Source organism: Garra rufa, chromosome 25 (assembly GCF_049309525.1).
Source record: "Garra rufa chromosome 25, GarRuf1.0, whole genome shotgun sequence".
In the NCBI taxonomy this organism is placed as follows: Eukaryota; Metazoa; Chordata; class Actinopteri; order Cypriniformes; family Cyprinidae; genus Garra; species Garra rufa.
The window spans coordinates 9,758,515-9,772,231 of record NC_133385.1 but is presented as its reverse complement, the minus strand read 5'-3'; the positions used below and the strand labels follow the sequence as shown (position 1 = coordinate 9,772,231).

The 13,717-nt window shown below is 35.7% G+C and overlaps 1 protein-coding gene across 1 annotated transcript in view; it reads left to right on the top strand.

Moving 5' to 3' along the window:
* Window positions 1–4,792: 4,792 nt before the first annotated feature.
* The window catches only part of psma4 (proteasome 20S subunit alpha 4), a 10,599-nt gene continuing 1,674 nt past the window's right edge, over window positions 4,793–13,717 (top strand). The window contains exons 1-7 of the mRNA XM_073831886.1: window positions 4,793–4,857; window positions 5,341–5,366; window positions 5,477–5,519; window positions 5,635–5,797; window positions 7,269–7,346; window positions 7,445–7,533; window positions 12,481–12,611. Of these exons, the coding sequence (XP_073687987.1) occupies window positions 5,364–5,366; window positions 5,477–5,519; window positions 5,635–5,797; window positions 7,269–7,346; window positions 7,445–7,533; window positions 12,481–12,611 (507 nt within the window). The 5' untranslated portion in view covers window positions 4,793–4,857; window positions 5,341–5,363. The remainder of the gene's footprint in view (window positions 4,858–5,340; window positions 5,367–5,476; window positions 5,520–5,634; window positions 5,798–7,268; window positions 7,347–7,444; window positions 7,534–12,480; window positions 12,612–13,717) is intronic.

Sequence of the window (13,717 nt, the reverse complement as noted above, 5' to 3'; positions counted from 1 at the left end):
CTGAGTTTGTCGTTTTTGTATTTATAATATCATAGGCTGTCATAAATCACAATCACTGTAGTTCAAATCACAATTTTTTTTTAAATTGTAATCCCGATTATTAATTAGGGGCCGTTCACATGTCTCGCCTAAAAACGCGTGGAAAACGCTAGGCGCGCCGCTTTCTTCCTTATCAACAAAGCGCTCGGGCGCTTGCGCTCCGGAAGCGTCTGCCGTTTCTAAGCAACCATCAGCTGCGCTCTAGCTCCAAGCCTATGCGTCTCCATGCATTGTTTCTTCTATTAGCGTCAAAATAATGGGGGCTTGACAAATCATAAAGTTCAGGAAATCCCTGGACCACAATGACGAGCTGCTCCTCCATGTTTCTGCTGAGGTTTCAATTGAACGGAAAAACGCGAGGAAGCTGATTGGTTGGTTCATGTCACATGACCTGCGGTGCGCTTGCTTTGAGATGTTAATAGGTGCGTTCGACTTCATGCGGCGCCGCAAGAAATCGGCTGCCGCCTTACAAAACAATGCATTCTGGTAAGATCATTTGTCCGACTTTGATCGGCGCCAGAGCCATAGAGAAAGAGAGGTGCGACACGCTTTGATCTCGCCGCCGCGCGGTCACGTGGTTCATGGAGCGCTCAATAGTTCCAAACAACTCCGTGCTGTCAATGTGTTTGAATGGGTTTAAGTAGGATAGACAGCAGTTTCACTATATTTGCAGCAATTTCGAGTAATTATTAACACATAATGTGCATTGATTGTGTATTGATAACTTCTCTGAATACGCTTTACAATCGCATTTTATTCTGGGGAGTGATAAAGAGACATAATTAATATGTTCTCATACTTTTTGGCAGTCAAATGTGACCAAACACCTTAAGTGTAACTTTTATTCAATTAAATAATTGTAATATATAGTTCAGTTCTATTTAGTTAATGTTTTGAGGAGTTTTTTGTTCTAAATAATATGTGCAATAATGATCCTGACCATTTAAAAGATAATATAGTATTTATATTATAGTTAGTGTGATATTTAAGGATGTGTATTTGGACATGATCAAACACTCATTTTTTTTTATATGTTTCGATTTAACGATTTAATGTTAAATAAAAAAAGTAATTTACTCGTGTTATTTTATGATATTCAAATATACAACATAACTGAATATTATAAAAGGCAAGCAAAAATGGCATTTAACATAATAGAAAAGATGAAAATAGTGTTTAAAAAAACACAAAGCAACGAATTGCATTCAGCATACATTTTTATCGTATTTCTTGAATGCAGTCTTTACTGAAACTCATTCAACCTCCTACAGAGAGAGAAAGATTGCAGAAAGACTAAAAACATAAAAATATGACAACTAGTATCTGGTTATGGTCGCTATTATGGCGTTTCTCACGTTTTCTAACTGCATTTACAGTTTGCCTGTTTATTTTTTAACGATAAACATTAACTATAACACGCTTCATAAAATACCACTACTGGCCAGTTTTCCGAGAAGTCAACTGATGTGTTAAAATGTAAAAAATGCAATAATTTCTTCAATTTACCGGCGACTGTGCTTGAGAAGCGCTGAAATGAACGGACTTCTATGGAGGAACTATTGGTTGTTTGGAACTATTGGCCGCTCCATGACACGCTTTACTTCCGCATTCCTCAGTTCCTATGGAAGCCTATGGGAGTGTCGCAACTCTGTTTCTCTATGGCTCTGATCGGCGCTACAGCCGCCTTTCGATCACGTGTGCCATCAAAGTACCGTGAGAGCAAAACGAGAGCAGTCGCAGAGGTCAGGCGCTGCAGCTGCTTAAAATCGGCTGCTTAAAATCGGCTGCGAAAGCCTTGATGACGACACACTTTATTCTCATTGGTCAAATTATGTGATGACAAGCACCACGTGTGGTGCGTGTTTTTTCTTTAAAAAGTTCCTGTATGTAATCAATTTTTATATCGAATATCTGATATTCAAACAAAACATTAATGATGAAAATGAAGATTAGGCGATATGGTAAATATATATTCTAATTGTATAAGAGTTAAAGTTTGGAAAAAAACTGGTCAACAAGAGGCCGTTTTTTTAATGGATGTTGTGAGAGGCTTCACTACACTGAATAAACTGCTTATATTTGAAAAAATGTCCTATAGCTAACTACAAAACCAAAATACAAATAATAAACGTCATATTGCATTACATTAAAGTAACTCACTTTATGATCAACAAAAAAGCAAAACGATTGTAGCCTAATTAATGATGGGGTAACTTTTTTTCTTTTATTTGTTTATCTTATGTAGTTTCATTTCTTCTTTTTCTTTATTCCTTTTTTTTTTTTTGTGTATGTTTGGAATACAGTTTCATCCTCTATAAGTGTCCGACTTGACTGCTGTCTCTTTACTCCTCCCCCGACTGCAAGCGGCTGCTCTCGCCAGCCGGCGGCAGGCTAGTGTAGTGCATCTCGAACGCACCTTTTATCTCGATGCTGCGCGGACGCGCCTGGAAAAAAACGAACGCGTCGCACCGCGTGCGCGTCGCTTCCATTATGCGCGCGCAAGCCGAGCATCTACATTTGAAATAAGGAACTTGAGCGCGCAAAAGACGCTACATGTGAACGGCCCCTTACTAGGACCACAATTTACATTGATTGATGTTTTAAATAGCTTTATACTGTTGTTTGAAGCAACTGCATGCCATAATTTTATATATATATAAATAAAAAAACAAGCTGAAAACACTCTTCCTGAAATACTTTTATTGCTTATCTCATTGCCACAAATGTCAACGATACATTGGTTTGGTTTCTTTAAATAAAAAAAGTAAAAATATGCAATATGCATAGGGATATGCCTGTATCAATTTTCATGTTGCGATTAATTAATAATGCTTTTATCATGGTATACAGTATTATCATGATATTAAAATGTATTTGCAATAAAGTGGTGTTGTAATACAGTATAGCAGGTTTAATAACTATTTTCTTATAACAAAAATAACTGAACATTTAAATACACTAAAGCAATACACAAAAATGTATAAAAAATATACACAGATTAAAGTGCAAGACCAATAGTTATCACTTTACAGAAAGATCTCTTAATTAATATTCACAATGAGCAATAGCTACATTTGTTACACAAGTTATTAATCCTTGTTTACTCTTAGTTCGTGTTAGCTCATTAAATAACACAGTTGCAACTTTTGATTTTAACTATTTGTTATGAAATATTAGAATTACCTAAGATTAATGAATGTTTAGAAGAGTTTTTTATTGGCAGTTTATGTTATGTGTATAGCCTATTAAGTCTAAATATTTAAGTATTTGGCGCTGTGATGAACACCATAGCAAATACACAACATTTTTCAGGAATTGAAAGCTGTTTTGTTTACAGGGTTTCTGGGGCAATGGCTGCATTATATTTAGTGCCATCTGCTGTCAGAGAATGAAAGTGCGCTTTTATCCAGAGCATCTCTCACATGCTCCGCCATGTGCTTCTCATCCCTGCTTGTTTACATCAGAGGGCACAGGCATCTTTGCCGCAGCATAGCGGTGTTGTACATTGTGAGCAGTTGATGGGAAAGTTATCTTAAAATGCATTTGTAATTATAATTTGTTATGAATAATTATTCTCATTATTTTGATGTGCCTACGATAACAATATCGATTCACTTCTCACAATGTGACATGCTCTAAACACGCCTCTTAAGCATGCAGAATAATGAACTTTTTTTGTAATTTTTTTTAGCGATTATGTAATCGTGGCATCAGTAATCATGATCGCGATTAGAAATTTGATTAATTGTGCAGCCCTAACATAAAGCACGATCAGTGTAGTCCAATTAACAAACGACTCTTGTGAACCTCTTATTTTTAGTGAATCAAAAACATACAGCGCAGCCACTGTGGTTCAAATCACAAACAAATGGCCAGTTCTTTGTAGTGAATTAAACTATCCAGTACAAATGACTCTTGTGAACCAGTTCTTTGTAGTGAATCAAAAACATACAGCACGATCAGTGTAGTCCAAATCATAAACGAATAACTCCTGTGAACCTGTTATTTTAGTGAATCAAAAACATACAGTGGAGCACAGCCACTGTAGCTCAAATCTCCTGTGAACCAGTTCTATATAGTGAATCAAACTGTCTGGAGGAATCAGTGTAGTCAAAATCCCAAGCGAATGACTCTTGTGAACAAGTTATTTTTAGTGAATCAAAAAACATACAGTGCAGGTACTGTAGTCCAAAACACCAGCAAATGACTCTTGTAAACAAGTTCTTTGTACATTGTGATGAAATGTATGGTAATGTAGCTTTCCCTACACTGGGGGCGCTGTGGAAACTAAACGAGTCATTTCTGTAGGATGTAGAACATATTCCGTCCAGAGTCTAGCTTGTCCACTCTAATCAGCACAAAGCACCTGGAAGTCTGATTCAGAAACATGATTTATATGAGCCAGTTCTTTCTAGTGAATCAAAAACGTACAGTAGTTTAATTTCCCAAATACTCTTATGAACCAGTTCTGTTTTGTATCTAAAACACACAGACATCAGTGCACCAGGTCTAATTTTCGGGAAAAACTGATGTACATAATTTGTAAAAACTATTTATATACATAAACATTACAATTTTGAGAGTATTTTAAAAAAAAACATGAGTGATAAAAAAAATATAATAATAAATAATAATAAAAAATCTAAAGTGCGAGCACTACCGCGAACTACAGAAAGGGAACCAATCAGAGCGCTTCACGTATCACACGTGACCGACCATGGAAGTGAATCTAGAGTGTCTGCGCTTCTCGCAGCAGTGAGATTCTTTAGCGGAGTAGGAGCCGCAACACTGAACAGGCAGCGCGAACACAGGCTTTAGGTATGAAAATATTAATACTTTACTGTTTTCTACACACTATATATAATGCCCATCACAAACTAAAGCTTTGTGTGCATGTGTGAAAAGCTGAGCTGATGTAAGATTAATTGAGCGTAGGATACATTGAAATGAAATGAAAAGTTGCTGCTTCATGCTGTTATGCAGGTGCTAATGCTAAAGCTAAGACACATTCATCCTGGAGAAACTGAAAGCAGCTTTAAAATTCACATTTATGCTTCAATAGCTCATTTATATGAATTTAAGATAGTAAAATCAGTGTTTCTGGTTGGCTGAATGTGTGTTTGTGCATGTTTGGATTGTTTTCTGCTACTTTCTGTTTCATTTTTTTGCTCTATGACTCGTTAAGTTCTTAAGATTCTGACAGCAGCACAAATCAAGAAATGATTTAACCTATTCAATATAATAATAATGTATGTGCTATCTGTTAGTGATCAATTAAGCTTTTTTTTCTCTTGTTTGCAGGATTCATTTTATTTAAGGGCACTATGGTAAGTATTGCTTTATTAATGGGTTTTCTTCGTCTTTTTAAAGCAGTGTATTGATTCACTATTTGTTTTATAATTTACTATATGTTGACAATTTGTTTTTGTCTTAACAGTCTCGGAGATATGACTCCCGAACAACTATTTTCTCTCCAGAGGGTGAGAGCCCCCATATCCACTGTTTTATTGTTTTCATTGTGTATTATTGTTATCATAAATATTGATTTCTTGTCATTTGGCGATGGCTAGTTGATGTTTGTTGTGTTGTTGGCAGGCCGTCTGTATCAGGTAGAATATGCCATGGAGGCCATCGGTCACGCCGGCACCTGTCTGGGCATCCTGGCCAATGACGGCGTCCTGCTGGCGGCAGAGAGGAGGAACATCCACAAACTTCTGGATGAAGTTTTCTTCTCCGAGAAGATTTACAAACTCAACGAGTGAGTCATGTTTGCCATGTGGAATTCAATAAATTAGGGTTTAAATAATTCATGTGGCTTTAATGTAATTTTAAAGCATTGTTTGCGCACAAATAATTTAAAAATGATGGCTTTTGAGTTTCCCGAGAGGAGCTGAAGTTCTAATATGGAAGGAATTCATATTTAGAATTATAAAAAATAAAAAATAATTATTTAAAATATTATAAAAAAAATATTTTTAATAATTATAATAAAAAAATGAAGTAATTAAAGTTAATTAAATTAAATATTAAGCTGTAGTTCGGATATTGGAGAAAATGATACATTTTTTTGTATTAAAAAAAGTATTATATATATTTTTTAATATTAGAATTAGTGTTTAATTACATTACCGTCCTTGAGAAATCTCTTTTTTTTTTAAAGTGTATGGAAGTGTCACTTTAGGATTGTTTATATGCTTTTATAGTTTTTTTTTTATATATATTTTGAGTTTCCAGTTTATTTTATTTATTTTGTTTATTTTATTTTTAGTTTATTGTTTTACTAACATTTTCGTTTAGTTTCATTTCTGTGGTTGAGAAATCTCTTTTTTTTTTTATTAAGCGTGTTTATAGCCGTGTTATTTTAGTGTTGTTTACATATTATTATAGAGTTTAATAATATTTTTAATGAGATTTTATTTTTGTATTTCCAATTTTTTTTAAGTTTCAGTTTAAGATGTTAAGATGTTGTTGTTTTTTTGAGACACATTCAACATTTCTCACATTATCACAGTTTATTTGCTATAGTTTAGAAAATGGTAATAAAATATGACAAGAACTCAGAGTTAAACTGTTTTAAAACAAATTCATCTAAATAATGTTAGATAACTTTGATAGAAAGGTATGTAATGGATTACTATCAACTAAAAATTCAGACAACTGTTACTATGACAATATTTACACCACTATCAATACTTTGTTGACCAGTTACCAAACAATGCTTCATTTTGTTCAGTCTGTGGTGGAAAAAGTTTGCATTAGAAATAAAAAAAAAAAAAACACTGGCAAAACATGGTCGGGTCAAACTGTCTGATTAATTTTTGGCCACAAATTATCATCGGCTTTACTGGTAGTCCACTGTATCAAGAATTTTTGGGTATAATATGTCATAGTTTACTTTCATTTTGCTATCCTCACTGACATACATGAACTAAAGTCTACCACCTGCTTGTAAAAAAAATATCAAAACTTATATCTGGTGTCTGAATAATTTTTGGTTTGACTGCATATGAGGAGTTGCATTAATATTTAATATTTAAAAAGGAAAATAAATGTTTTATTTTAAAAATATATATAATTTAAAGCTTTTATAATTCAATTTTTTACATTAAGTTTTTTTATATTGTATTCTTTTTTATTTCAGCTTTGTTTTTGGTATTGCAAATAATTTTTAATAGTTTTAGTTGTAGTTTACAATAACTGCACTAATATATGGTGATTCTGTAATGCAGAGACATGGCATGCAGCGTAGCAGGAATTACATCAGACGCCAACGTCCTCACGAACGAGCTGAGACTCATCGCACAGAGGTGAGTGAACCATTGCTTATGTGTTCTTAAAAGACAAAACTGGTTTATTATACATGTAAGAGTTTGGATTGATTTAATATGTGATGATATGTGTACAGGTACCTGCTGCAGTATCAGGAGCCCATTCCCTGTGAGCAGCTGGTTACTGCCCTGTGTGACATCAAACAGGCGTACACACAGTTTGGAGGTACAACAGCAAAATAGAGTTTACATAAAAGGAGACCTATTATGCCTATTTTTACAAGATGTAATATACGACTCAGGTGTCCCCAGAATGTGTCTGTGAAATTTCAGCTCAAAATACCCCATAGATCATTTATTATATCATTTTGAAAATGCCTGTTTTGAGTGGAAGCAGAAACACAATGTTTTTGTGCATGCCTCTTTAAATGCAAATGAACTCCTGTTCCTTGCCCCTTTTTAGTGCCTTTAGAGCTCATACCTCAGATATTCTGCCAAAAAAAATTCAGTTTGATGTACAGTATCTCACAAAAGTGAGTACACCCCTCACATTGCAGCAACCATTTACAATACTATAGAAATGAAACTTGGATATATTTTAGAGTAGTCAATGTGCAGCTTGTATAGCAGTATAGATTTACTGTCCTCTGAAAATAACTTAACATACAGCCATCATTGTCAAAATAGCTGGCAACAAAAGTGAGTACACCCTAAGTGAATTTGTCTAAAGTGTCAATATTTTGAGTTAGCACCATTGATATCTGGCACTACGTTAATTATCCTGGGCATGGAAAGGTTGTTGCTGGGATCCTGCCCCACAGGTGTTTAATAGGGTTCAGATCTGAAGACATACTTGGCCACCCCATCACCTTCAGCTTCCTCAGCAAGGTATTTGTCATCTCGGTGGTGTGTTTGGGATTGTTATCATGTTGGAAAACTGCCGTTCGGCCTAGTTTCTGGAGGGAAGGCATCATGTTCTGTTTCAGAATGTACAGTACATAATGGAATCCACGTTTCCCTCAATGAACTGCAGCTCCCCAGTACCAGCAGCACTCATGCAGCCCCAGACCGTGATGCTACCACCACCATGCTTGGCTGTAGGCAACACACAGTTTTCTTGGTGGTACTCACCAGGGCATCGCCACACATGCTGGACACCATCTGAGCCAAACAAGTTTATCTTAGTCTCATCAGACCACAGGACATGGTTCTAGTAATTCATGCTCTTGGACAGGTTGTCTTCAGCAAACTGTTTGCAGGCTTTCTTGTGAGCCAGCTTCTGAAGAGGCTTCCTTCTGGGACGACGCCCATGCATGCTTGTTGACGTATGGTCTGAGCACTGACAAGCTGACCTTCTACTTCTGCGACCTTTCAAGTAATGCTGGCAGCACTCATGCATTTTTTTTAAGCCAGGTTCTGCACCTAATAGTCTTGGCCATCTTTGTGGAGAGCAACAATTCTAATTCTCAAATCCTCAGAGAGTTCTTTGCCATGAGGTGCCATGTTGAACATCCAGTGGTCAGCATGAGAGAATTGTACTTAAAGCACCTAATTTTAACTGCTCTAATACTAGATACACAACTTTGTATGGTCCTGTCAAGCGGACAAAAACATAAACATGGTGAGTAGGACATGTGGCTTTGCATGGTTAAACAACATACTGCTGTTATCACTTAGGGTGTACTCACTTTTGTCACAAGCTATTTTGACAATAATGGCTGTATGTTGAGTTATTTGCAGAGGACAGTAAATCTATACTGCTATAGAAGATGCACATCGACTTCTCTAAATATATATCCAAGTTTCATTTCTATATTATTGTCCCTTTAGAAGATATATTAAAATGGTTGCTGAAATGTGAGGGGTGTACTCACTTTTGTGAGATACTGTAAATTATCATGTCTGTCGCACTGAAATCATGCGTTTTAAAACATATCAGTTTAAACATCTGATAAACGGTTGTCTAAAAGCACACATCTGAAACAAACACAAAGCGGCTGTTACACGGCATGTGAGTACTAAACTAACTAACTTTCATGTCTTATTGCACTTAAACTGTTAAATACGCACACGTTTATGTTAAAAACAAACAAGTAACAAAAACAGTCAGTTAAAGGGATGGTTCGGAGTAGAATTGACTTCATTGCTATGCACTCCGAAGCCCATGTAAATACCCCATCCGAAGTTTTTTTTACCTTAGTCAAACATTTATGGAGATATTAGAGTTTTTCGAATTGCTTGTTACAGGAGTGAATGGTACATGTGATGCATCTCGTAAATTGCACCACTAAACGTGCAAGTAATCTTACCAAACTTGTACAGTAGTGTAAATAGGTTATGTACTCACAAAACGCTGCATCAGAACATTTGTAAGTCCACCATGAGTGTTTTAAAAACACGTTTTACCCGAGAACTACTAGTCTCAGAAACTACAAGTCGACGTCACTTCCCTGGTTTGAAAAAAGCATGTAAAAGTCCTCCTACTACATTCAGGGTTCGTACGGGTGCTTGAATTCCTTGAAAATGCTTGAATTTTAATGTAGTGTTTTCAAGGTTTGAAAAATGCTTGGATTTTGGATGAAGTGCTTGAAAGTGCTTGAATATGCAGTTGCATCGGGTTCATATTAATTTGCTTTCATACTAAATAGTTATTTTTTGTTATGCTTATAATATGTAAAAGAAAGAAAAGAAAAAAACAGCTCCGCTCGAGTGTGCACGTGAGGCTGTAGTTTGATCCGCCGGTCTTTCTTGCTGCGCGCCCTCTGATGGAACAGAGCGGTAGATAAAACATGCCAGTTATCAGGAGGTTGTTGCATCAGTCCTCGATGGCTTGAAAACGACAAATAAGAATTGTTTAAAACGAGAATTTGGGGATTGCAAAATTGCCAGCCCGATGTCCCGGGGCTATTGTGTTTTCCAGTCGGGCTACTAAAATGTTTCACCGGACTATCTTAAAGTAGAGGGCTCGTGCGGGTCATTACAAACTCATCAATTTAGCCTTATCAAAGTTAAGGCCATACAAAGTTTTAAATGTATTAAATAATATAAGAAAAGGCTTAATTATAAGTTTAAGAGTTAGGGACGGATATACGAGAATCGCGATAGGGCTGGATAAAACTTCAAAAGGCAATTATATCATATTGAATAAACATACACACTGCACGTTTCAAAGTCAAAACGCGGCACGGATGTCTTTATATGAATGTATCTGAAGGGAACCGACTGTCCTCAGAAACGTGTCGTTGGCATTTTCATTTCATGTCTGATAAAACGGCGGTGCTGATTTGTGTACCGCCATTACTAGGTAACCGTAATATTTCAGCACTCCTAAAGCGCCCCCTCGTGACAGGGAATGAATTTGCGAATATTCAGCTGTTTAGTAAGATTATTACCAATTTTGGCCCATGTTTTTATGCAGCAAACACATAAGAGTTGTAAATGTAAAAGTTATGTGCTTTCTAAAAATCTAAACAATTAAGACAGTAATATTTAGGCTATGTTTTAAATAAATGCCATTGTATAAGATGTTGTTTTTGTGAAAATCTGAATTATAAATCATGTCATTTTATGGCTTAATGTTACTGTACATTGTTCAACCCCACTACGGCGTTCATTTTACTTAAAATGCAGCTCTTAAAAAGGGTCATAAATTACCTTAAATTGATATTTTAAAAATTCTGCAGATACACTGTAAATAGTGAAAAAAATACCTTGACATTTGTGAATAGGAAATCAGATAGGAGTCTAAATGTCAATCAAAAATATTTTCAATGTTTAAAAAATGGTCTTTTTTCATTTGGGCCAGTTAAATTTTATTATTAATTTTATAGTGTCTATTTGACTACCTTTTAGTACTTTTAGGCTGGAATGTGAAATGTATTTGTGAAAATCCTTCAAGTTTTAGAAAGTTTTCAGTTTTAGAATTTTAGTTTATCATATTTTTTTACAGTCATTTTATACCAGTCATTAATGTGTTACCATAGACATTGCCCTACTCCACTCAGACAGTATTACTTTTATTTGTGCAGGTCTAAAAAGCCTTTAAATTTTATTTTTAAAATACTACAGATACTCAGTAAATTATATTAATTATATATTTTAAATTATATAATTTGTATACTGAATGTTGACTATTTATATGGGGCAATGTTATATGCAATCTAGACAGTTGTTTTTTTAATACACAATAACATCTGATTTAAAATTAAGAACTCATGTATGTGAATATGTAATTTACCACAGTGCTGGAAAATCTTGAAAATGCACCTTGAAAGTGCTTGAAAAGTGCTTGAATTTTACTTTGGAAAAGGTGTAAGAACCCTGTACATTTGTGTGCATGTCAACTTGTAGGAGGACTTTTACTTGCTTTTTTCAAACCAGGGAAGTGACGTCGACGTGTCGCCATTTGTAGTTTTGAGACTAGTAGGGATCGGTAAAACGTGTTTTTAAAACACTCATGGTGGACTTACAAATGTTCTGATGCAGCGTTTTGTGAGTACATAACCTATTTACACTACTGTACAAGTTTGGTAAGATTACTTGCACGTTTAGTGGTGCAATTTACGAGATGCATCACATGTACCATTCACTCCTGTAACAAGCAATTCGAAAAACTCTAATATCTCCATAAATGTTTGACTAAGGTAAAAAAAACTTCGGATGGGGTATTTACATGGGCTTCGGAGTGCATAGCAATGAATTCTACTCCGAACCATCCCTTTAAGCCTGTGAAGGTAAACAGCTAGGAAAGAAATTGCATGTTTATATTAGATCTGTGTGGCAGCAGCGTAATATACAGTAAAGAAGTCCTCTGAACCTGGGACTCTAAATAGTGTTCTGTACTCATCAGTGCAGCCAATGACAGAACAGTTAGCATGCTTAGCTTGAACTTTTGCCATGACGCTAGAACTGGTTCACCTTTATCGCTTGTGAAAACTAAATGGCGGTGCTGTGGGTGGAAACATGCAGATTATGGGGCGGTAATATTATAACAAGATCCCCTTTCTACATCACGGGGGGAGCGGAATCTGAGCAGCTCGTTTTGTCACCTGCTTCCAGAGAAAGCCTTTCTCTGGAAGCATTTTCATGATGTGTCACCTTTAATAATCTATTTCTAACATGGTCCTGGGGAAGTTTTGAGCTTGGAATATAAATAGTATGTGTGTTTTGTCAGGTAAAAGGCCCTTTGGTGTGTCTCTGCTGTACATGGGATGGGACAAACACTACGGGTTCCAGCTCTATCAGAGTGACCCCAGCGGAAACTATGGAGGCTGGAAAGCCACGTGTATCGGCAACAACAGCGCAGTGAGTGAAATGCACATGTTCAGATTCTTATTCTGAATGCTTCATTGTCTTGTTTGAACACATGATACACTGAAACTGTCTATATAGTGCTAGAAATTCCAGTTTATTTTGGACTCTGTTCATTTGAACCAAATCAGTTCATATGAATCATTTGGTTTGATGAATCATTTCAGAAATACAAAAATAGTCATTACTAGGCTGAAGTAGATTTTTTTTTTTTTTTTTGGAATAAATTATTCCAAATGTACTTTTATTCAGAAAGGATGCATTAAGTTGATTACAATTGACAGTAAAGACATTTATAATGTTACAAAATAAATTGGTTTACACACAAATATGAAGCAGCACAACTTTAAAGTAGGGATGCACCGATCCTGATTTTTCATGGCCGATTCCGATACCGATTTTTGATTTTTCAAAAACAAGAAGTTATGCAAGTAAACAACATGTTTATTTAGTATTTAACAGGCCAAACTGGCTTTGGCTATTGAAACAATAATATCTGAAATTAAATAAATAAAAAAAATATTAAATTAAATACAGTTTAATAAGTAAAACGTGCTTTTAGTAAAGTAAAACAGTAAGCCAACAGGCATTTTAATGTAAAATAATAATAATCATTCTTAATAGAATAGACTTTTATTTTGGCTTTTCAAAAGTAGATGCTTGTTGTTGTTTTTTTACAAAAAGAAGCATCTCAGCTTTGTCACAAGTGAGTCTGTTTCTTTTTTTCATCTATCACGTGAGAAGCTGAGCTGAACAAACGTTCGCTGTCCACACTTGTGCAGGGCGCGGACAGGTACGCTCACGCAACTTCAGCGAGCACAGGAAAGCGGCTCTTATTTGTGCACAGTATTTGTGTTGTCCCTCCACGATTGACCTGTCCTTTGCAGCCATTGCAGATTGCAATCTTCACGTCCTCACAGATTTCGAAAACCTCCACACAAGTGACATGTTTCTAAATGAATCGAATGCCGCGGCCCGCGTGCACACTTCCGGAAAAAAAACGGCCGGGATAAAAACTAAAACGGTTTCGATTTATGGCCGGTCAACTGGTGCATCCCTACTTTAAAGCAGTTTCAACATTGATAATAGTTAGAAATCTT